Source organism: Apteryx mantelli, chromosome 15, assembly GCF_036417845.1.
Source record: "Apteryx mantelli isolate bAptMan1 chromosome 15, bAptMan1.hap1, whole genome shotgun sequence".
Taxonomy (NCBI): Eukaryota; Metazoa; Chordata; class Aves; order Apterygiformes; family Apterygidae; genus Apteryx; species Apteryx mantelli.
The window spans coordinates 619,415-641,891 of record NC_089992.1 but is presented as its reverse complement, the minus strand read 5'-3'; the positions used below and the strand labels follow the sequence as shown (position 1 = coordinate 641,891).

At 64.6% G+C, this 22,477-nt stretch overlaps 3 protein-coding genes across 3 annotated transcripts; 2 read left to right on the top strand and 1 right to left on the bottom strand.

The window, feature by feature from the left end:
* The first annotated feature begins 1,422 nt into the window (after positions 1-1,422).
* On the top strand, positions 1,423-3,027 carry ANKRD34C (ankyrin repeat domain 34C). Its single transcript, XM_013957590.2, has one exon. It carries the CDS (start codon positions 1,423-1,425, stop codon positions 3,025-3,027), a length of 1,605 nt encoding a protein of 534 aa, XP_013813044.2.
* A 4,178-nt stretch (positions 3,028-7,205) lies between these two features.
* Positions 7,206-10,815, top strand: TMED3 (transmembrane p24 trafficking protein 3). Its single transcript, XM_067305417.1, has 3 exons — positions 7,206-7,402; positions 8,108-8,356; positions 9,192-10,815. The coding sequence occupies exons 1-3, from the start codon at positions 7,253-7,255 to the stop codon at positions 9,426-9,428; spliced, it is 636 nt and encodes a 211-aa protein (XP_067161518.1). The 5' UTR covers positions 7,206-7,252; the 3' UTR covers positions 9,429-10,815.
* Positions 10,816-13,770: 2,955 nt separating this feature from the next.
* On the bottom strand, positions 13,771-15,830 carry LOC106496832 (gonadotropin-releasing hormone receptor-like). Its single transcript, XM_067305781.1, has 4 exons — positions 15,785-15,830; positions 14,753-15,318; positions 14,375-14,579; positions 13,771-14,204 (listed from the first exon to the last, which is right to left on the bottom strand). Exons 1-4 carry the CDS (start codon positions 15,828-15,830, stop codon positions 13,771-13,773), a joined length of 1,251 nt encoding a protein of 416 aa, XP_067161882.1.
* Between the last annotated feature and the right edge of the window lie 6,647 nt (positions 15,831-22,477).

The following is a 22,477-nucleotide window of genomic DNA, read 5'->3' as shown; positions in this document are numbered from 1 at the left end:
CATGGCTGTAGAGCAATGCACGGGAGCCTTACCTGGCTAAATTTCCTGTAGCCAGCCCCTGCCAGGCAGCAGCAGGGAAGTGCTTGTCAGATGAGACCATGCCCAGTGATCTTCCTGAGCTGGTCCTCCTGCAGAGATTGCTGTCAGTGGAACCTGCTCTCTTATCTTATTCTCCTACACAAGTGGCTCACATCACCATTAAGCAGCATGGAGTTATGCACAGCTTGACTGCAGCTGGTTAGGATTTCATTCTGTGGTGAGGAAGCAAAGACCATGGCCCTAGTCCAAGAAGCCACAAAAGGTGCTCACATCATCTCCAGTGGGCTCTGCTACAGCCTGAGGGAACTAGAAGACAGAGCAGGAACCATGTCAGCATCCAGACCGTTCTGATTTATCTGGCACTTGGAGAAATCAGCTGCATTCAGGCAAACATTAGCACATTCATTAGCAAAGCAGAGGTAGAAAAGAGCAATGCAAGATGAACTAAGATATGGCATTATCAAGGAGCAACAAGAGCAGGGCTGGTCCATGAGATGAGCCAGAAGCTGAGGATGCATTAGCAGGGCACAGTCCCACAGCAGCTGAGCAGGGTTGGCGATAGCAACAGCTCCCATCACCAGTGATCATCAGGCAAAGGAACAAGCCAGGCCCAAGGCCAACCAGGCAAGTCCAGTCAACAAGTCTGGTCTGACAGGGCTGAACACAAGCTTACCCATAGCATAGTCCAAGCCAGAGCAGGGGCTCTGGGCCCAAATTTAAATGGAGCTCCCAGCCAATGGGCAGAGGGTGCGTGGGTGGGGAGGTCTCAGGTGAGGCTGGTCAGAACAATTAAGGCCAGCTGTTGCACTCAGGGCCCTGGTAGCCATGTCTTCTGGCATGCCTAAAACAGAGCAAGGCCAGAAACTGCTTCATGGCTGATGGTGCTTCCTGGGAAAATATGGTACATTCTGAGATGAGATTAGTGAGTAAAATTATAGGGACCAATATCATAAAGTAAATGCATGGTAGAGCAGCGAGAAAGCAGGGTAGGGGCACCTCCCAGTTGACAAAGATCAGCACATCCAAGAGATCCTAAAGGAGAACAAGCATGACCGCAATCCACCCTTTCTTCCTGGTCCAGTTCACTTGGCTTGCATCCCAAGAAGCCCCGCAGGCAGCACGAGACCCTATGTGCAAGGTGCTATAAATGTGCAGAAGAGGGGAAGACTCAAGGTAGCTCTTACTGCTGCCCTGTCAAGGTGTGGAGTGGCCAGGGTCAGAGAGCCAGCAGGATGCAGAGCAGTGCTGAGCGTGGTGTCTCCTGGGAAGCCAGGCAGGGAGCAAGAGCCAGGGCTGGGGAGCAGGCACTCACCTGTCCTTCTCCGTTACTTTCAGTTGCAGGCTGACACCACCTTTCCCTGCCAGTGAGCACCAGCCAGGGCCATGGATGAGGCAACGGAGCTGCAGATGGGTGGGAACTCCCTCCTGAAGGCAGTGTGGCTCGGCCGGCTCCGGCTGACCAGGCTCCTGCTGGAAGGGGGGGCTTACATCAACGAGAGCAATGAGAAAGGGGAGACCGCCCTCATGGTGGCCTGTATCACTAAGCATGTTGACCAGCAGAGCATTAACAAAGCCAAGATGGTGAAGTACCTGCTGGACAACAGAGCTGACCCCAACATCCAGGACAAGTCTGGGAAAACAGCCCTCATGCACGCCTGCATCCAAGGCGCTGGGGGAGACGTTGTCTCCCTGCTGCTGGAGAATGGGGCAGACCCCAGCCTAGAGGACCACTCTGGAGCGTCAGCTCTGGTCCACGCCATCAACGCTGATGACAAGGACGTGCTGCAGCATCTCCTGAATGCCTGCAAAGCGAAAGGGAAAGAGGTGATCATTATCACCATGGACAAATCAGCCTCCGGCACCAAGACTGCTAAGCAGTACCTGAACGTTCCCCCATCGCTGGAGTTCAAGGAGAAGCCACCCGCCGAGGCCTGCACAACACCCTCTGACATCAACTTGAAAACAGCTGTCTCAGCACCTTCCCCTGCTGAGAAGGAAAGCAGCATCTTTGGCTCACACCCAGCACATCCCAGGGACAGCCATTCTGCCAAGGTTCCCAACGAGCCACCCTCTCCCAGCAGGAAAACCTGCAATCCCAAGAGAGCCCGTTTGCCACAGCTGAAACGGCTGCAGTCAGAACCGTGGGGTCTCATTGCGCCCTCAGTGTTGGCTGCTTCCACGAGCCATGATGATGCTAAGCGGGTCTGCACAGACGATGAAGTAATCATGGGCATCAGCGACCTGTCATTTTCCAAAAAGGCTCCTCTAGCTAGGACCAATAGCAGCAAGAGCAAAGACCCGTCTCTCTTCCCCCTGGTAGATGAGCAGGCTCTGAAGACACCATCAGCTTCTGGGTCAGTCGCGAGGAAAACAGTTTATGAGAAGAGTCAGGCTGCCCATCAGCGCTTACCCCGAAGGAGCACAGTCCCTGCGGAGTCAGAAAGCATCAACTCCTCTGCTGTGGGCTCAGCAGTGGCAATGGACACGCTGCACTGGAGAAGGCTGGCCATGGAGCACTATGACTCCGACTCACAGCTCTCCTGCAGCTCCAGCACTGGCCCAGCCGATGCAGGGAACGTGTCTTCGGAGAGGAGGAAGCTCAACGGTTCCCATCTGGCTTTGTTCAATGGCTCACGAGAGTCCCTGGACAGCATCGCCAGCACATCTCCCGGGACAGTCCGGCGCCGACCGCCCAAACTGCTAGAAAGGCGAGGGTCTGGGACCCTTCTGCTAGATCACATCTCTCACACAAGACCAGGATATCTGCCACCTCTGAATGTGAACCCCAACCCCCCAATCCCTGACATTGGCTCCAACAGCAAAACTTCCTCCCCACTCACTGCTGGCTTAAAATCCCTGGTACCCGTTGCTCCTAGCTCACCCAAAAGGGGTGACTTGAGAACCAAAAAGAAGCTCCTCCGGAGACACTCCATGCAAGTGGAGCAGATGAGGCAACTCTCTGATTTTGAGGAAATAGTGGCTCTGTAGTTACATGACAGTTTATCTTCCAGAAAGTTTACCAAATCAATGTTCTCTCTGTAGAAATGTAAATGATGGTTCCTGAACACAGCACTCACCCAGCTCTGGGGGAAGCACTGGCAGCTGAGGGGGTATCTAGACCTGCATACGGGGTTGAATGAGGAGATGCTTGCGCCCAGTTTCCAGACCTGTAAAGAGAACTAGGGAATCACAGGCAACAGGGAATCAAGCCCAAACATTTAAAGTATCCTCTGCTCTTAATTCATTTCTGGACTTCCCCCAAGAGCAACTATCTGAGACATCCACTCTCAGAACATCTGAGATATAGTCAAGCTTCACATAAAAAGGCTCCTGGCTGCAGTTCGTTTATTGCTGATTATTTATGATCCATTTCTGTTCCATCCCACTCATTCTGACACAGAAGCCAGTCTGGGAGCCCCATGTCAGGGAGCCAGGGGGATGATGTATTTGTGAAGTGCCTATCAGGAAGGAAAGGAGCTTAATGCTGTGAGAGCCTGGAAGAACAGAAATAACCCTCCTTAGCAATTGAATGTATTTATACCTTCACTGTGCTGGAGAAGGGAGACAATCTTCTCTGCCTCAGAGATATCCAAGCACTTTGAAACCCCAGATGCTGAGTTAAATCTGTTGCTGGTGCAACCCAGTGTCTTCAGTGGGCTCGCATCTGGAATGGATTTGCCTCAGTTTCTCTAAAGCAACTCAGATTCAGTGGCATTTCCCATCACACTGAGCAATTGCAAGCACTGAATTCCTGGCCAAGGAGCACTCCCAGCTCTGTCTGTATGGGAAGCTTCTGCCAAGGATGGGGGCGTCAGCTGCGCACCCGGCCCAGGCTGCCGTCACAAGGTGGGCTCCCGGCGGGGCTGTGCTTGAGGCACTGCAGCGTCGGTCCCCAGGCAAGGCCCTGATCCCTGGCTGCCTCAGAGCTGCATTGCCGCACTTGAGGGGGTTCATCCCAGCAGAGAGGGAGCCTGCGGGCACAGCACCATGGCCAGGATGCCTCTCTGCTCTGCTCCCCCACTGCAATAACAGTCCTTTGGGGCCAATGGCAATGACAGCCGAGGCTGCTTTTGACTGCCCTTGTTCACCCTGCAGGGCTGGCCCTGAGCAAGCCCAGTCTGGGTCCGTGCAGGGGAGAGGTGGGTTGAGCTCTCCCTGCCCTCAGGCAGCGCTGTGCACCTCCCCATCCACACAGGCAACCCCCATCTGCCTTTGGGTGTGTGGACAGGGCTTGTCCGTGTTTGAGGCAGACTGCTACATGGCCCCCAATGCCAGCACAAGGAGAGCATTTCTGAAGGGACTACAGAAGTCACGCTGGAGGGTGGCAGAAGCAGACCCAAGCGAGGAAGGAAGGGAAGGACTCCCTCCCCAGGGACCTGGACTCAGGCAGGAAGAAGGGGCAGCCAAAAGACAAGCCTGCCCGGTGTTGGTGTCTGCAGCAGCTTTTTGCACAGCCTGGTCCTGATGCAGCCAGGAAATATGTCTGCATAGCTGGCGGTGGGAATCTGTGTATCCTTCTTTGTGCATGGGGACCCAGACCCCAGTCCTACAAATGGAGCTGTGCAGCACCCAGCTGCAGGACCCGGCCTGCACAAGTAGCACATGGCAGCTTTGCAACATCAGGGCAGCAAGACCTTGCACCTTCAACCCCCTCCCAACCATGTCCCCCACTGCTTTGGCCTCACCAAAGCACTGGCTGTGGGGAACACTCCCCACCACACATTTATTTTGGTCTCTGGGCTGGTTTTGGCCTTCTTGTGCTGCAGCTGCTGTCAATCTCAGCTAAACCCCACTGCACAGAACCAACTCGAAGAGGAAAATCAACCCACGGTCTTGTGCTATTAACTCAGTGAATGTTTCGGATCTGTAGCCTACCTTAAATGTTGTGCCACTAGTTTAAACCCAAATGAGAATAACTCCTGTGGGATTATTCAATGAAATCTTACATGTCCCAGCGCCCACAGTAAAGACAGCACAGCCTCGCTTTGACAAGCAAGTGACAGCAGTCTCACTCCACTTAGGCTGATGTGTTATTCTGCCATTGCCTAGACCAGCCAAATACATGCTTCCGTTAGTTCTTCTGAAATCACTCATGATGAGCTAGTACCTTAGCCAGTGCATTAGCTGTCCTCCAGACTGTTGCAAAACTTTGCACAGTTCCTGCATAAAGCAGCATTGTATGTTGTTTTTAACTGCACAAGAATGTCCTTTGAAAGTGCATTTTAGATTTAAATATGCTATTTAGATCAAAGGTGGGCTTATATTTTTACAGCCTTAAAGTTTATACTTTCTGTAAGTCAAATGTCTTCTATAATGAATTTCAGGCATATTTTACCTATAACAATGAAGTTCGTCTTATATTTTAGATTGTGAATTTGAATCCTGTAGTTCACTTTTTCTGTTCATTTTTAAATATTCCAATATTTTGTGGGTTTTTAAAGTAATGTTTGATGTCTTTTGTTAGTGACCTAAGACAACAGTGCCTGCAAAATGCAGGTTACATGTTATGAGCTTCCTGCATTCTGTGCATTGGAACTGGGAACGTGACAAGTGCTCCTTTATTGGAATATACAGGAATATTTTAATTCACTTATTTAAATGAGTGTGTGTGTGTGTGTGTGTGTGTGTGCATATAGACATAAATATGCAGAAAGATGTTTGAAGATAGTGTCATGTAACAGCATAGAATTTTTATATTATTATTATTATATTAATAAAAAGTTTAGTATTGTCCTTAAATCCATCACTGCGATTTCCTGAGCTATGAATTATTTTCCTTTATAACTGCCCTGTGCTGGGGGCAGTTAGCAATCGGGTACGCAGAGCGGGGTGCCTGGACGGCCCTTGCTGCCCCAGCGCTTCCCGGGGCCCCGGCAGCGCGGACGGGCCGCGGCCGCAGCACCACAGCAGCGCCTGGGGCGGCTCCGCTCCAGCCTGGCCCGGGCAGGAGCCCCCGCCCCGGGGTGGTCGCGGTGACGGCCCTGGGGAGCTTCGCCCCGGCCCCCTGGCCCCGAGCACCGTCCCAGTGCCGATGCCCGGAGCGCCGTATGGTTCCCCAGTGCCCGGAGTACCGGGGCCGGTCCCTAATGCCCCGAGCACCATCCCGGTCTCCACTACCCGGAGTACCGCGGCCGGTCCCCGCAGCCCCGAGCACCATCCCGGTTCCCAGTGCACCGAGCCCCATCCCGGTCCCCGCAGCCCCGAGCCCCATCCCGGTTCCCAGTGCCCCGAGCACCATCCCGGTCCCCGCAGCCCTGACCCCATCCCGGTTCCCAGTGCCCCGAGCCCCATCCCGGTCCCCGCAGCCCCGAGCACCATCCCGGTTCCCGCAGCCCCGAGCACCATCCCGGTCCCCGCAGCCCTGACCCCATCCCGGTTCCCAGTGCCCCGAGCCCCATCCCGGTCCCCGCAGCCCCGAGCACCATCCCGGTTCCCGCAGCCCCGAGCACCATCCCCGTTCCCAGTGCCCCGAGCACCATCCCGGTGCCCGCAGCCCCGAGCACCATCCCCGTTCCCGCAGCCCCGAGCACCATCCCCGTTCCCAGTGCCCCGAGCACCATCCCGGTTCTCGCGGCCCCGAGCACCATCCCGGTTCCCAGTGCCCCGAGCACCATCCCGGTCCCCGCAGCCCCGAGCACCATCCCCGTTCCCGCAGCCCCGAGCACCATCCCGGTTCCCAGTGCACCAAGCACCATCCCGGTTCCCAGTGCCCCGAGCACCATCCCGGTGCCCGCAGCCCCGAGCACCATCCCCGTTCCCGCAGCCCCGAGCACCATCCCGGTCCCCGCAGCCCCGAGCCCCATCCCGGTTCCCGCAGCCCCGAGCACCATCCCCGTTCCCAGTGCCCCGAGCACCATCCCGGTTCCCGCGGCCCCGAGCACCATCCCGGTTCCCGCAGCCCCGAGCACCATCCCCGTTCCCAGTGCCCCGAGCACCATCCCGGTGCCGGCGGCCCCGCGCGCGCAGCCCCGGTGCCGGCGGCCCCCTCCCGAGGCCGGTTCCCCCGGCGGAGCTGCCGCCCCCCCCCCCCCGCGGCACACGCGGCCCCCGGCCCGGCCCCGCCCGCAGCCCGGCGGCCCCGGGCGGCCCCCGCCGGAAGAGCGGCCGCGGCCGGCTCGGCTGCCACGTCAGGCCTGGGCGGCCCCGACGGGCGGAGCGGAGCGGCGCGGCGCGGAGCAGAGCGGGGCCGGTGCGGGGCCGGTGTGGGGCGAGGATGGGTGGCTGGGCGCTGGCGGTGCTGCTCTGCGCGCTGCAGGCGGGCCGCGCCGCCGGCACCGAGCTCACCTTCGAGCTGCCCGACAGCGACAAGCACTGCTTCCACGAGGAGCTGGAGCGGGGCCTCAAGTTCACGCTGGACTACCAGGTACGGCCCCGCCGGGCGCCCCTGCCCGTGCCCGTGCCCGTCCCCCCGACCCTGACCCTGCTCCTGCCCGTGCGCCCCTGCCCTGCACCTGCCCGTGCGCCCCGACCCTGACCCGATGGCCCTGCACCCCTGCCCTGCCCCTATCCCGCTCTGTACACCCCTGCCCGTACGCCTCTGCCCAGCCCGTGCCCCTCTCCCTGCCCCTGCTCCCACCCGTGCCCCTGCACCTGTGCTGCCGCCCCTGCCCTGTGCCCCCACGGCGTGCCCCACAGCCCTGGCAGGGCTCCACTTGCACCTGCCCGACACGCCCCAGCCAGACATCCCTCCCAGCTCCCCCCGCGCCGCACCGGGAGCTGTTCCCAGCCCTGGCCGCACGCCCAGCAGTGCTCGTCTCGGAGGCGCTCAGCAGTGCCGAGGTGTGCCCACAGCAGCGGCAGGTGCAGGAGCCCCAGCACAGCCATTAGGGCCGGCTCAGGCTGTCCCCCTTGCCCAGGTATCGTGCATGAGCTCCAGGCACCTCGGAGCGCAGAGCTTCCCTGGGTGCTGCAGCAGCCTGCGCCCCCGGCCTGTCGCATGCCCTCAGCAGCCGTGAGCCCCATGCCCTGTGCTGCTGAGGCCACGGCCCCAGGACAGAGCAGGGCGCTGGGGAGCAGAGGTACTCCCAGGGCAGTTCTGCAGGTGCCACCCGTGTGTCTCGTTCCTCAGGTGGTCACAGGGGGACACTACGATGTGGACTGCTATGTGGAGGACCCCAACGGCAGGACTATCTATAAGGAGACCAAGAAGCGGTACGATAGCTTCCCACATCGAGCTGAAATCAAGGGCGTCTACACTTTCTGCTTCAGCAATGAGTTCTCCACCTTCTCGCACAAAATTGTCTACTTCAGCTTCCAAGTTGGCGATGAGCCGCCGATCCTGCCCGACATGAGCAACCGAGTCACTGCCTTGACACAGGTTTGTTGTGCACCACGACTCTCTTCTCACATCAGGAAGAAGGTCCTGCTGCAACTCCCACTTGTGGCCAAACAGCCCAAACCCATGGGATGGCTGGTCAGGACTCATCCCCCTTCCCCTCTGTCAAAAGCAGAAGTGCCCAACTGCCAGCTAACTGCTCCGGCAGGTTGCAGGCACAGTTGTCCTCTTGGAGCGAGAGCAGAGCTGCTAGCACAGGCAGAACAGATGCACAAAGACAGATGCCGAGGGTGCTCTGAGCAAAGGCAGAGCCGGTCTGAACCTCCTCAAGTCCTGCAGCCCCGTGGTTTTCACCAGGGCTCACCCCATACAGGGCAGAGTGCAGCGAGGCTTTTCCATCCCTTGTATGAGCCAGGAGGGGTGGCCGTGCTCGGGGCTGGGACTCAAACCCCCTCCCTGAATTCCAGCCCCAAACGCAGAGGGGCTCCCTAGGTGGGCTCAGTGGGCTCTGGCCCACCGTTCCCAGGCTCCACGCTCTGTACCCTCAGGACAGCAGGGTATCCCTGCCCTGCAGTCAGACTGCCCCAGCACCCCCTTCCCTCCAGAGCACGAGGTGCTCGATGCCGCGGGCAGCTGGGCCCCAGATGCTCCCAGCAGGCACCTCCATCAGGGCCTGATCTCGAGCGTTTGCCCTTCAAGCAGAACTGCTCTGGCGCAGGGGCCTCACCCTCTCCTGCTGGCAGAAACCAGCAGCACAGGGAGCATCTGCCCATCTCTAACGCCCAGGGATGGTCCTCAGCTCCCTTCACCACAAGTGCCAGGTCCAAGCTATGCTGTGTCAGGACTTGGGAGAAATGGAGCTTGTTTGTCTCCCCAGATGGAGTCTGCCTGCGTCACGATCCATGAAGCTCTGAAAACAGTGATAGACTCCCAGACTCACTATCGCCTGCGGGAAGCGCAGGACCGGAACAGAGCAGACGACCTCAACGGCCGGGTTTCGTACTGGTCGGTTGGGGAAACCATCATTCTCTTTGTGGTCAGCATTGGCCAAGTGATGCTGCTCAAAAGCTTCTTCACTGAAAAGAGACCAGGCAGTGGTGGAGCCGGCACCTAGGAGCCGAAGACGTTCCTGTGCCCAGACCTGCAGGAGAGGGTGGGAGGCAGGAGGGGGCGGACAGACAGCAGTCTCCTGGGTCACATGTTTGCCTCTGTCCTTTGCAAGGTGCTGCCATAGGGAGGGGGCTGGGGAAGAAGCAGGGGATGATGCAACGCTGCTGATCTAGACAGCAAACGGTCGTGGGCACGGGCCTCCCTGAGCAGTCCCCGCTAGCGACACTTCCCTCTTTGCCATCGCCCGCTGGCTCCACGGTGCCTGCTGCTCCCTGCCCCTCGCCCAGCCTGTCTGTCCCTGCTCTCCGACTTCTCCGGGGAAGAGGGAGGACTTGCCAAGGTTTTGCATCAACAGTCTGTCCTCTTACCCGATGCCCATTGCCCCTCCAGAGCCAAATGCGACTGCAAGGTGCAGCCCCACGCCCAGCAAAGCCACACACTGCCTGCACGCACCCAGCAAAGCCCCAGGCCAGGGGGGCAGGGTGCTGCGTCCAGGCCCCCCCGACAGGAGTTCAAGGGGGATGGGGCCAGAGCAGACCCCCCCCCAGCACCCTCCGACTGACCTTCCCAGTGCCGTAGGATGTGCTGTTAGCCTGGAGGAGACCTGCAGGATTTGTGCCTCCAGAGGCTGTGGAAGAGCTGGACACAGGACGGGCCCCCAGGGCTGCTGGCACGCGTGAGCACAGCTCCTCTGCGTGTCCGCAGCAGACAGGTCGGGCTCCCCGTCACTCACCAACACAAGCACAGCATTGCCAGCCCACAGCCAGGGCTCCAGGAAACCCTCGTTGCCTCTAAAAACAGAGGTGAGGTTTCAGCAGGGGCTTTTGCTCGGTTATTTCGTTTGCTTTCCAAGCCCCTGTCCTCACAACGAAGCACTTCCCAGGCCCTTCTCAGCAGGAAGAATTAGCAATATACCTGATAGAAGATGAAATTTTCGTAATTACATGAGTCTATACCTGGGGCTTGGGCACCACAAATGACGCTGTGCCCAGCAAACAGCAGGCAGGAGCAGGCACAGCTCTGCTCCATCTGTGCCAAGGGAGGGACCACAGCCAGCAGGAAGCCCCCAGCCCCTTCCCAAGCAGCAGTGAGAACGCCCTGCTATGTTGAGACTGCAACCCCACCACCACCCTTTCACCGGATTCCCCCAAACACAGACCCTCCTGCTTCCCTCGGCCGCAGCAGTGATGCTGGCAGGGTGCAGCACACCGGTGACCTGCTGTTCCCAAATCACCCCACAGCAACTTGTGCGTGACCCCACTGGAGACTAGCGCATCAGACACTGCCATCAGCCCGCCAGCAGGCGTGCACAGGAATCACACTCCTCCTGAGCCAGAGCAGCACCACTGTAACGCTACTTTGCCTCTTCATAATAAACCCATGAGATCATGGTCCCTGCTCCCGTTATTGGATCCTGCTCCCAGGCACGGGCAGCAAGGTACACTAGCAGCCAGCACGGAGATTTCCTTCCCTGCCTGCAGCAGGCCCTGCCAGTTCCTGCCTCATCAGGCCACTAATCCCCTCCCAGAGCTCCTGGATTGCAGTCACCGCCAGTGCACAGCGCAGTCCGCACGGGCCAACGTGCTCCTGCCCCTCCACGCGTGCCAAGAGCCCAGCTGAGCTCACCTGCACGGCTGCACCACTCTGCAAACCAGGGCTCTGCGGGGTGGCTGCCAGCCTCGCGTGGGCCGTACGGGGCTGGAGGAGCCCGGCTGGGCCGGCCTGGGCTCGGCCCGCAGCCTCGCTGCAGAGCCGCCGCATCTGAGCGTCGCTGCGCAGCAGAGGGAGCTCTGAGAACGCAGACGGGAGCAGTCCCCTGCCGCCAGCCCGGCCCGCTGCCGGGGCTCTGCATCCATCTGCCTGCACGCCAGATCCGAGCTGTGCATCCACACGCCTCCCGCCAGGTCGGGGCTGTGCATCCACGTGCCTCCCTGCCAGGTCGGGGCTGTGCATCCATCCACCTCCCCGCCAGGTCGGGGCTGAGCATCCATCTGCCTGCACGCCAGATCTGAGCTGTGCATCCACACACCTCCCCGCCAGGTCGGGGCTGTGCATCCATCTGCCTCCCCGCCAGGTCGGGGCTGTGCATCCATCTGCCTCCCTGCCAGGTCAGGGCTGTGTAGTCATCCGCTTGCACACCAGGGTCTGGGCTAGCTTGGGGAGTCCTGCAGCACCAGTCCCACCTGGACCATGGCTGCTGGGCTGGGGGTCTGCAGCAGGACAGCTGACAGCTCTGCGCCCCACCGGCTATGCCAGCCTGTGCCTGTGCTGCTGCTGTCTCACCAGCTCCCCCGAGAGGCTGTCCCCTCCGGGCAGCCCCCTCCCGAGACACCGAAGATGACCACACGGTAGCAGCTGCCTCCCAGGGAGTCCAGCTGGCATCAGCGATGTCCCTGAGCACTTGCCGGTTCCCCAGCACCAGGCTGCAAGGGCACTGGGGGCTGCTGGCTCTGTCTTTTGCCCCCCATGGCCCCCAGAGCCCCTGCAGCAAGTGCAGGGCTTGCACAGCAGTTCCCAGAGCTGAGACCTCTCTGAGGCCGTGCCCAGAACCGCCGGCTTGGCACAGCCCCAGGGGCCTCATCCAGCCCTGCAGCGGCAGCCCGGGGCACAGAGAAGGGTTCCTGCAGCGCAGCCTGCGCGTAGGGCCGGATACGGGATCAGCACCAGCCGGAGCAGTGCCAGTCTCCCTGCTGGTCCTTGGCAGACCTCCCTCCAAGAGGAAGTGTTTTAACACAGCCAAGCTCCTCTCCCTCCCTTCCCTGCCCGCTGGCAGCCCGGGCCATGCGCAGGCTTGGCTGGCATCGTCAGCAGCGGATGAAGGGACGCCCGGCCCTGGACCAGCAGCCAGTCCCCGGGAGACCCCCCTCGCAGGGGGCACCTCTCCCTGCGTCCCCACCAACACAGCCAGGTCACAGGCAAGGCCACGTGCCAGCTGGGAGCAAATCCACAGGCTGGGCCTTGTCCGCAGGGGATAGCAGGGGCCAAGGGAGCCCAGCGACCGGCTGTGGCACGCGAGCGCTGGGGAGCAAGGCGGCAGGATCCCCGGCAAGGTGCAGCCCGGCAGCACTTGGGACACGTGCGGACGCTGCCTCTTGGGTGCATCCCGGCTCCTGGCAAACGTGTAAACGCACAAGCAGTGCAGGTCACAGGGCTTTATCATTAACCGCTCCCTGAGGTCAGGGGAACACGGTGGCCCCGAGACCAAGCCATTCCCAACTCTCAGCTCTCCATCCGCCATCCCTCACCAGCGGCATTGCTGCCTGCCTGCCTGCCTGCCTGCAGGCTCGGAGCAGCTGCTCTGGGTGGAGGGCAGGGCGCGAGGAGCGCTGCTGTGCTGGCAGCCCCTGGCCAAGCCCAGGCTGCTGGGGGGGCTCCGGCCCCAGTCCCACGCGGACCCCCCCGTCCTCGGCCGTGGGTCCCATGCTGAAGCGCCCAGGGCTGCATCCTTCCCCTGGGGCGGTGGAGCAGCAGCTCCGGCCACATCGCCGAGCCTCTCGCAGCCCCGGCACGGCTGGCCTCCTGCCAGCTCCCGCGTCCGGCGGCAGCTCCGGCCTTGGAGCAGTTGCTACGCAGCCGGGAGCGGGCAAGCTCCCGTGACTCACAACGACCTTCGGCAGGAGCAACCGGCTCCCGTTTCCAGAGAGGAGCTGCCAGACGGGTGCAGAGCGGGCTCGCGGAGCCTGGTGTCCTGCGAACAGCGCCAGCCACGGCCCGAGAGTGGGGAGCAGCTCGCGCCTGCCGAAGCCCCGGCTCCACTGCCCAGGGGCCCGGCGGGGGCTGAGCAGAGCCCCCCGCTCCCTCTGCAGAGAGGACGGTGCCGAGCCCCGGCCAAACTTGCTGCACTCCCCGGCGCTGCCCCTTCCCCCCTCCTCCTGGGGGCGATCAGGGTCCCTCCGACCCCCCGGACCACCCCACTGCAGCGAGCGGAGCTGCCAGGAGCTGCTGGGGGCCAGCTGGGGCCAGACCCCTCCCCGCCAGCCCGCCCCAGCCGCAGGCACCCGGCAAGGAGAGGCAGCCGCAGGACGTTTTATTGCTCTGCCGAGCTCTGCTCCAGCAGCTTTCCAGTAAGCTTGGAGGCACAGGGAGGGGAGAGGGGACGAGGGGCACTCGCACACCTGCCCGGCAGTGGGACCAGCTCTCCCCACCCCTTGCAGAGGTGCTTTGGGGTGCAGGAGCAGAGCTGCGATGACCCTGTCCTCCGCCAGGCCAGTCCTGCACCCGTCCTGCCTGCTGCTCCCCGGCTGCGGCCCCAGTCCCGTCCCCGGCACGTGCCAGCCGGAGCCCGAGGCGGCGGCGCGGGATGCTCGGTGGGGAGTGGGGCTGCCCCAGGCTCCCCGGCCGTGGCCTCACAGAGAGCTGCTCTCGCAGGCGCTGCCCGCGGCCGGCAGCCCCGGCGCCTCCTGCCTCCGCTTGGCCCGCAGGGAGGAGGCCGAGCAGTGGAAGGAGCCCGTGGCCGGGGAGGGCGGCTCCGGCGCGGGACCCTGCCCACAGGGGCAGCCGCACCCCGCGCCCCTCCGGAAGGGGATGGTGAAGAGCCCGTAGGTGATGGGGTCTAGGCACGCGTTGAAGAGGCCGAAGATGAAGAGGATGTGGCTGAGGGACTGCGAGACCCTCTTCTCCATGGCCCGTGGGCAGAACCAGTACCACAGCCCCAGCAGGTAGTAGGGGGTCCAGCAGATGATGAAGGAAGCGACGATGACCACGCTCATCTTCAGCATGCGCAGCCGTGCCCGCGGGATGTTGTTCCTGGAGCACCGCAGGGACATGTCCCTGGAGGAGACTGAAACGCAGCAGCGCAGCCGGCTTAGCCAGCTGGCCGGGACGGGGACCCCATGCCCATGGGGAAGCGCCAGGGGTCCCCGCTTAGCCTTTGCCTCCCCGGCCCCCCCATTCCCAGGACCCCCGCAAAGCCCCTGACACGGGGACGCGGCCCCGCGCACGGACACTCACAGAGGCCGGAGCCCATGCGCCGGGAGATCTCCAGGAGGATGTGCGCGTAGCAGCACACCATGACGAGCAGCGGCAGCAGGAAGAGGCAGGCGAAGCTGAGCATGTTGTAGAGGGTCTCGTGCCAGGGCTGGGCGAAGCTGCCCCGCGTGGTGCACTGCGTGAAGTTGCGCGGGGAGCGGACGGTGACCGTGCGGAAGAGGAACAGCTGGAAGCAGAGCACGGATGGGCCGGCGGCCTCTGCCCAGGGCCGCGGAGGAGACGGGGACCCTGCCGCATCCCTGCAACGCCCTGGCAGGGCACGAGGGATCTGGGGTCCAGGGAGGGAGCAGAGCTGCAGGACCGGGGCAGAAGGGGGGGGGGGTGCGAGGGATGGGATACCTGCGGCACGGAGAGCCCGGCGCTGAGCAGCCAGGCGGCGTAGAGCATGAGCTGGTTCCTCCTCCGGGCGCGGGCGATGGCCAGCGGGCGCAGGATGGCGGCATGCCGGTCCAGGCTGATGACCACGGTGACGAAGGCGGAGGCGTACATGGCCAGCAGCTTGAGGTACATGAGGAGGCGGCAGGCCAGGTCGCCCGCCCGCCACTGCACGGTGATGTTCCAGACGGCGTCCAGCGGCATCGCCACCACCGTCACCAGCAGGTCGGCCGCCGCCAGGTGCAGCAGCAGCACCCGGATGTGGGAGCGCCGGCCCCGCCGCCGGCCCCCGGCCGCCCGCAGCACCGCCAGGTTGCAGCCGGCGGCGAGGGCAAAGAGGGCGAAGGTGATGACCACGCGGGCCTGGGCGGCGGGGGAGAAGGTGGGCAGCCGCAGGGCCTCCTCACTGCCGTTGGGCCGGGGGCTCCAGGCGCAGCCCCTCTCCGGGGGGAGCAGGCTGCCGCAGGCCGCTGCGCCGGCTGCCCCGCTGCCGTTCCCCAGCGCGGGCTCGGCATCCTGCCGGCTCCCTCCTGCCGCGACAGGCAGCGTCAGCACCGGGCCAGCCCCCACCTGGGCCTATCTGGGGGGTCTCTGGGGATGGGAGCTCCGCAGGAGCATGGTCAATCTCAGCATGGGAGGAGAGAGGCAGCCCCCAGCCCCCCGGAGCCCTGCTCTCTGCTAGGGCTGTAGCCTCTGCCTCAGGGACCCTTGCCCCAGCTCGCTGCATTCCCGTCCTTAGCTGCTCCTTGCATCCCTGCTCTCCTGACCCCGCAGAGCTGGGAGGGTCCTCGGCAGCAGCAGGCAGGACCAAGGGAGGCAGCCTCAGCTGACCCCAACCCACCACCCGCCCCAGGCCATTCCTGCTGCCCGGCCCTTTCCCCACCCTGGAGCATCCCTCCTGGTCCTGCAACGGTGACAGAGAGCCTCCCAGCCCCAGAGAGCCCGAGGCAAGGGGCTCCGTGGGACCGGGCACCCCCAGCCCCACACCCATCTCACCTCCAGCCGCAGCCTCCGGCCCAGCTCCTCCGCTGAACTGGGCCATGTCCCGGCTGCCGCTCACACTCTCCCACCTTGCTCCTCTGAGGGCTCCTGCATTAGCGCTGCGTCCAGCCGCGGCGAGCCGGCCGGGGGCCCAGCTTGCCGAGCACTGAGCAAGAGCACTGCACTCGCCGCTGGGAGAGCGGGGAGCAGGGCAGGTATTGCTGCTGCTCTGCCGCCTGCAGCCACCTCCACTCCTGTCCCTGGCCACGCGCAGCAGGCGATCGGTGGGATGCCCTTGGTGGCTCAGGTTGCTCCTTGACGTAACCAGCCCGCTTGGAACGTCTTGCTCCTTTACCCCTGCACCACCCACATGCAAAAACACACGCACGCACAGGCCCTCGTGCACACGCATGCACTGAGGCTCAAATGCATATTCAGACACACACGCATGCCAGTACACACATGTACATACACACACACACACAGAGCTCTGCCACAAGGTCTCTCCGAGTGCCCTCTGTCCCAAGGCACACAGCTCTGTCCTGCTCCATCCACTCCCACTGCACAGTCATCCCAAACCCCTTCCTAAAGCTGAACAGGAAGACAAGTCCCCCTCAAGCCTGAAGCCTTTTGCAACATGGGGCTGGGGTGTCCCCTGCGTGGCGCCTTGTGCTGCTGCTCCCAGGAAAGCCCCTGGATCTGCCCTGCCTGGGCCGGGGTGACGCACGTCCAAGGCACTGGGGCTGGGCAGGGAGGGAAATGCCCTGCAGCCGCGGGAAGGAGCCCCGCTGGCTGGGCCAGGCCCAGAGCCCCGGGGAAGAACCTGCCCCAGCACTGCAGCCCCGGGCTGGGCGCTGCGGCACGTGCTCCCGGGGGGCTGCGATTGCCGCTGCCAGGCCCCAAACCTGGAGAGCAGCGCAGCTCCCTGCCTCGCACACCACCCCTCTGCGGCCACCCCACAGCCTGGACCCAGCGGGGCCGGGTGCAGCCACGTCCCCTCGCCCCGCGGTCAGCGCATCCCGCCCCGCTGTGGCGCACCCGCCGCAGCACTGCCCCGAGGCAGGTCCGGCTGCTTGCTCCCCTGCCACCAGCCCCTGGGCTCATCTCCTCCCACTCTGGCCTTTTTCTTCCTCCTAGCTGCTCCACTCTCCATCAGACCCATCCCGCTGCCCCGCCGCTCCCCAGCTGTCCACACTCGCAGCTCAAAGGAACAGGCACCGGGATCCGCAACGGTCAGCTCGGGGGTCCGGCTGGGGGTCTGGGCTGGGGGTCCGGCTGCACAGCGGGAGCCTCGATTCACAGGGCATCCAGCTGGGTGCAGTGGGGGCACAACGGCTCATTGCTCTGGGTGCAGTTTGCTGGGGCCCAGAGACCCACAGGTCCCTCCCCACTCAGCGTCTGCCCGCTGCCCCCCAGCCCGTGGCTGTCCCCACGGCCGGAGCACATCCCCACGGCTGGAGCACATCCCCACGGCCAGAGCCACAAGGACTGGGGGAGGGGAACGTGGCTCTCTTGCATCTCAAAGACTCTGTCCCCCTGGCAGAAGGAATTAACGTTATTAGCAAGTCATTTCACAGATAAGTGGGGCTCATTAGCCCTGCAGACCCCCTGCTCCAGAGCCCCTGGAGCGGGAGGAGAAGGGCCCCCCGGCACATTAGCATCTGGCTGTCAATCCCTTTGACGGGGTCCCCATGAGGGACCCTCCGGCCGCCCCTGGCCCCGAGCGCAGGCCGGCACCCCACGGGGAGCCCATCGCTGCGGGCAGTGCAGGAGGTGCAGACGGGGCTCCCCCCGGCAGCCCCCCATGCACATGCTCTCACCCCAGGCTGGTCGCTGCCCCGCGAGCCGGGGGTGCTGGGGAGGCCCCAGCTCCCCGGGGCCGGAAGACGGCCCTTCGGAAGAGGTGTCTCTCCTGATACCTCTGAGCAATTGCTTTCCCAGATGCCGTCCCGCAGGGCTGCAGCCTCCTGCCTGGCCGCAGCTGCACGGCCTTGCAGCCCCCCAGCCCCGCAGCCCCACGGCGGGGGCACAGCAGCTCCGCATCGGTGCCCGGCGCCCCTGCCCCACTCCCGGAGGGAGGCCGGTGCCCCACTGCAGAGCAGGAATTGCACTGGCTCCACCGGCCTCTCCGGTCTCCTTCCCAGCCCCAAGCCACTGTCTGGGGGCTGCTGCAGGGACTTTGGCATGCTGCACCCCAGCCATGCCCTGCGCCCGCCCAAGCCCGGCTCCCACTGCGGGGACAGAGGCGACACACAGGATGGGCACAAGGGTTTATTTATGTACAATCGTGGCCAGCCCCAGCACGTGCAGCACAGATCCGGGCTCACGCGAGAGGCACCTCGTCCCCGCCACCTTCCAACTGTCCAAGAGGGGACACGTGTCCCCCGAGCCTGCAGAGCCACACACATCTGCTTGGTGCACCACAAAGCCACACGGCGTCTGGGGCTCCAGTCCCCGGAGTCCTGGCAAGGACGGGTCAGTCCTGGGGCTGCGGCGGGAGCAGAGCCTCCAAGAGAGAGAGCAGATCCGCGGAGAGTTCCTGTGGGGAAGCAGAGGGATGGGTGAGACGGGGCAACCGGCCAGTGCAGGGGGTTCAGGGCAGGGTCCTGGGGGTCTCCTGGTGGGACCAGGAGGACAGACCAGCAGAGCCCAGAGCCACCCACCAGGACAGCACCTGGTCAGGGCCAAGCTGCTCTGTGGCCTCAGGTCCATCCCACCAGTGGAGACCCCAGCAAACACATGGGGAGACCCTCCAGGGAGGATCGGAGGAGGCTGAGGGAGCGCACACCAGGCATGCACCCGCCGCAGGCTCAGCACCAGTCTCAGGGAGGAAGGGGGATGCTTCTTGGTCCCATTCCCAGGCAGCGTTGCCACCACCCCAGCACCAGCCCCCCCGCACGGCCCCAAGTGAAGGCCACAGGCACTCCAAGGCTGAGCTCTGCCTCTCGTCAGCCCCACGCAGAGGAAGGACATCTGGGCTCATCCCACCCCGCGACAGAGCGCACCTACCTGGGTGATCATCCCGGCATCCGCAAACTCTGGCAGCGTCAGCCCCGCGTCCAGGACGGGGTTGCTGGGGGGCTCCGGGGGGCTCCCTGCCCCTGCGCAGTGAGGAGGGGACAGCCAGGAGGATGCGCCAAGGATGAGAGCCCCATCCAGCTCTGGGGGGCTCCCTGCCCCTGCAGAGTGAGGGGGGGGCGGCCAGGAGGACGGGTCGACGACGAGAGCCTCGGGCACCTCCGCGGGGGTCCCAGCTGCAGGGACACAGGGCAGCAACCCCCAGGCGCCCATCCCCACACCGAGGGCCCCATCCAGCTCCGGGGGGCTCCCTGCCCCTGCGCAGTGAGGAGGGGACAGCCAGGAGGACGCATCGATGACGAGGGCCCCGTCCAGCTCTGGGGGGGTGCCGGCCGTAGAGCCACAGGGTGGTGACCCCCAGCCACCCGTCCCCACACTGGGGACCCCGTCCAGCTCCAGGGGGCTCTGTGACCCAGCGCAGCGAGGAGGGGGCGGCCAGGAGGACGCGTCGACGACGAGGGCCCCGTCCAGCTCCGGGGGGGCCCCGGCCGCGGGACCATACGGCGGCGACCCCCAGGCGCCGGGGGGCGAAGCGGGCGGCGGCGGGGGCCGGCAGCAGCCCAGCCCCGGGGGGCAGAGCGGGCAGCGGCGGGCGGCCGCCCCCCGGCGCCGCGCCAGCGCCTCCTCGCTGAGCCCCAGCAGGGCCGAGAGGTGCCCGATGTAGCGGGCGGCGAGGCGCAGGGTCTCCACCTTGGTGAGGCTCTGCCCCGCGGGCGCCAGCGCGGGCGGCAGGTAGAGGCGCAGCGTGCGCAGCGCCCGCGCCAGCTGCCTCATGCGCAGCTTCTCGCGCTCGCTGGCGCTCTGCCGCGGGCCGCCGCCGGGCCCCCGGGCGCCCTTCCTGCCGCCGCCGCCGCCGCCCGCGGGGCTGCGGCCCCCCCGGGGGCGCGGGGCGGCGGGGGGGCGGCGGCGGGGCCCGCGCGCCGGCGAGCGGCCGCAGGAGTCCGGCGAGGCGGCGGGCGAGCTGCTGCTGCTGCTGCCGCTGCTGCTACTGCTGCTGCTGCTGTAGCCGTCGGGCTCCGCGGCGCCGCGGCCGCCCCAGGCGCGGAGCAGCTCCAGGCCGGCGGCTGCCATGGCGGGGCCGTGTGCCGGCGGCGCCCGGCGGCCCCGGCTTTATGCCGGCCCCGAGGTGTGAAGTGGCACCTCGGCCGGCATCGTCAGCACTTCAAAGGCCGGGGGGGCGCCGGCCTTTGAACACGCTGGTGACGAATTTTACCCCGGCGCTGTGAGGCTGCTACCCCCCCCCCCCCCCCCGCGGGCCGCTGTGCCCCCGGCCCGGCCCGGCCCGGCCCGGCCCTCACGGCCCGGACACGAGCCCTGGGTCCGGCGGGGCCGCGCGGGACGGACCGCGGCACCCGCTGGCGGCGGCCCGGGCCGGGAGCGGGGCCGCGCTCCCCCGGCGCCGCGGGGCACAGGGAGGAGGAAGCCCCCCCGCAGCCCCCGCTAATGGCGTTTCACACGCTCCCACTAATGAGCCCTGACGCCTGCTGGGCCGCGCGGCCCCGCCGGAGCCCCCCGACGGCAGAGCCCGCGGCGCCCCGGAGCCCCGGTGAGGGACGGCACGGCCCCGGCGCCCGGGCAGCCCGCGCCCCTCTCAGCACCCCGCATTTTCCAGCACCCGGACTCGGGACTCCGGTTCCGCTCCCAGCCCCTGTGCAAAAGCATCCCCCGTGAGAAAGGGGGCACTCGGTGGCAAGAGCTCCAGGCAGCCCCTCGGGGGCTCAGGACCCCCAGCAGCAGCCTGGCGGTGGGCGCGGAGCAGCCCGGGGGGGCGCAGCCCGGGGGGGGGCACGGCCCCTTCCCCAGCACGGCCCGCGCCGGGCCTTGCCCCTCGCCGGGGGCCGGGGCGCGAGGGCTGGGAGGGGGCCCCCCGCCGCGTTCCCAGGCCCCGCGCAGGTGTCGCTCCCCACGGCTGGTGTAAAGGTTTCCAGGGAAACCCAGCACTGCGGCGCGCAAGGAAAACACATCAGGGAGTGGGCTCCGAGGGAAGGGCCTGGGGGACCCGCTTCCCAAACACAGGCTGCGAGCCCTCGGCATGCTGCACAGGCCCCCAACACAGCGCAGCCTCCACCCGGGGGGGGGGGGGGGCTGCACGGGCCCCGTAACATGTAGGTATGTGCAGCCCCCTGATAACACAGCGATGTGCACAGCCCCCTCATAGCACCGGGTGTGCACAGCCCCCCGGGACACAGTGGTGTGCACAGCCCCCAGGGATGCAGTGGTGTGCACAGCCCCCCATGTCACCGGGAGTGCACAGCCCCCAGGGACACAGCGGTGTGCACAGCCACCCCTCACAATTTCCCACTGAGCAGGTACACATGGAAACACCCAAACAGGGACCCTGGAGGGCCAGGACTGTGGGGCACTGAGCTGGGCATAGAGAACTGAGCTGGGCACGGGGAATGGAGCTGGGCATGGGGCACAGAGCTGGGTGTGGGGCACAGGGCTGGGCATAGGGCATGGAGCTGGGCATGGGGCACAGAACTGGGCATGGGACATGAAGCTGGATGCAGTGCACAGGGCTGGCCATGGGGAACTGGGCCGGACAGGGGGAATTGAGCAGGGTGCAGGGAACCAGACAGAGTGCAGGGCACGGGCTGGCCAAGGGGCACAAAGGTGGGCATGGGGAACCATACTGAGTGTGGGGCACAGGCTGGCCAAGGGGCACAGAGGTGGGCATGGGGAACCAGACTGAGTGTGGGGCACGGGCTGGCCAAGGGGCACAGAGGTGGGCATGGGGAACCAGACTGAGTGCAGGGCACAGGCTGGCCAAGGGACACAGAGGTGGGCATGGGGAACCAGACTGAGTGCAGGGCACAGGCTGGCCAAGGGACACAGAGGTGGGCATGGGGAACCAGACTGAGTGCAGGGCACAGGCTGGCCATGGGGCACAGAGCTGGGCGCAGAGCACAGAGGCAATCACAGGGTGTGGGGCTGGCCGTGGGGTGCGTGGGCTCTGCCAGCCCCTCCCAGGGACATGTCAGGGGGACTTTCCCCACCCAAGCTGGAGCTAATGCTGGATGAGCCAAGGCTTTGTCACTGATGGGGCTCACATTTCCAAACAGTCACATGAAGGTTATTAAGTTATCACTGGAAATGCTGCGCAATGCCACGGAGGCAGTGCGATAAGTCTGGCCCTGTTTATCGCTAACCCCGGGCTGTGCGCTCCAGCAAGCCAAACCCCTGCAGCTTCTGTGCTCGCACCCTCCTCGGCAGGAGGAGGTGGAGGACAAGGCTCAGTGCTCCCCGGGGCCGGCAACGCGGCTTGGCCCCTGCACCAGCCGCCCCACCACGGGCTGCAGCACGCTGCCACCAGGTGCTTATGGGCCCAGCTGGGAACCTGTGTGGGGGGCAGCTCTGGCTTTCAAAACCACCCTGTGCAGGTCATCCTGGGGCCTGTCCGAGCCCTGGTGGGTCACTGGTGCGGACACCGTGGGGAGCAGGGGACTCCTCTGCCTCTAGCCCTTCCTGCAGCCACACATGCTCTTGTACCCAGCCGTGGCCGGCGAGGCACAGCTCTGCTCTCTGACCCGTGCCCAGCCCCAGGCGGAGCACTGACAACCCCTGCTGCAGCCTCGGCTGCTGCCAGGGCCTGGGCAAATATGCGCAGCGCACCTCACTGCAGGGGTTAAC

Bases quoted from the DNA above. Each gene is read 5' to 3' on its own strand.
- LOC106496832 (XM_067305781.1), bottom strand. From the start codon at position 15,830: ATGGCCCAGTTCAGCGGAGGAGCTGGGCCGGAGGCTGCGGCTGGAG. The intron at 15,319-15,784 runs GTGAGATGGGTG...CTGTCGCGGCAG, and splicing joins GCCGGAGGCTGCGGCTGGAG to GAGGGAGCCGGCAGGATGCC. The intron at 14,205-14,374 runs GTGAGTGTCCGT...GCTGCGTTTCAG, and splicing joins GCGCATGGGCTCCGGCCTCT to TCTCCTCCAGGGACATGTCC.
- ANKRD34C (XM_013957590.2), top strand. From the start codon at position 1,423: ATGGATGAGGCAACGGAGCTGCAGATGGGTGGGAACTCCCTCCTGAAG.
- TMED3 (XM_067305417.1), top strand. From the start codon at position 7,253: ATGGGTGGCTGGGCGCTGGCGGTGCTGCTCTGCGCGCTGCAGGCGGGC. The intron at 7,403-8,107 runs GTACGGCCCCGC...CTCGTTCCTCAG, and splicing joins AGTTCACGCTGGACTACCAG to GTGGTCACAGGGGGACACTA. The intron at 8,357-9,191 runs GTTTGTTGTGCA...TTGTCTCCCCAG, and splicing joins GAGTCACTGCCTTGACACAG to ATGGAGTCTGCCTGCGTCAC.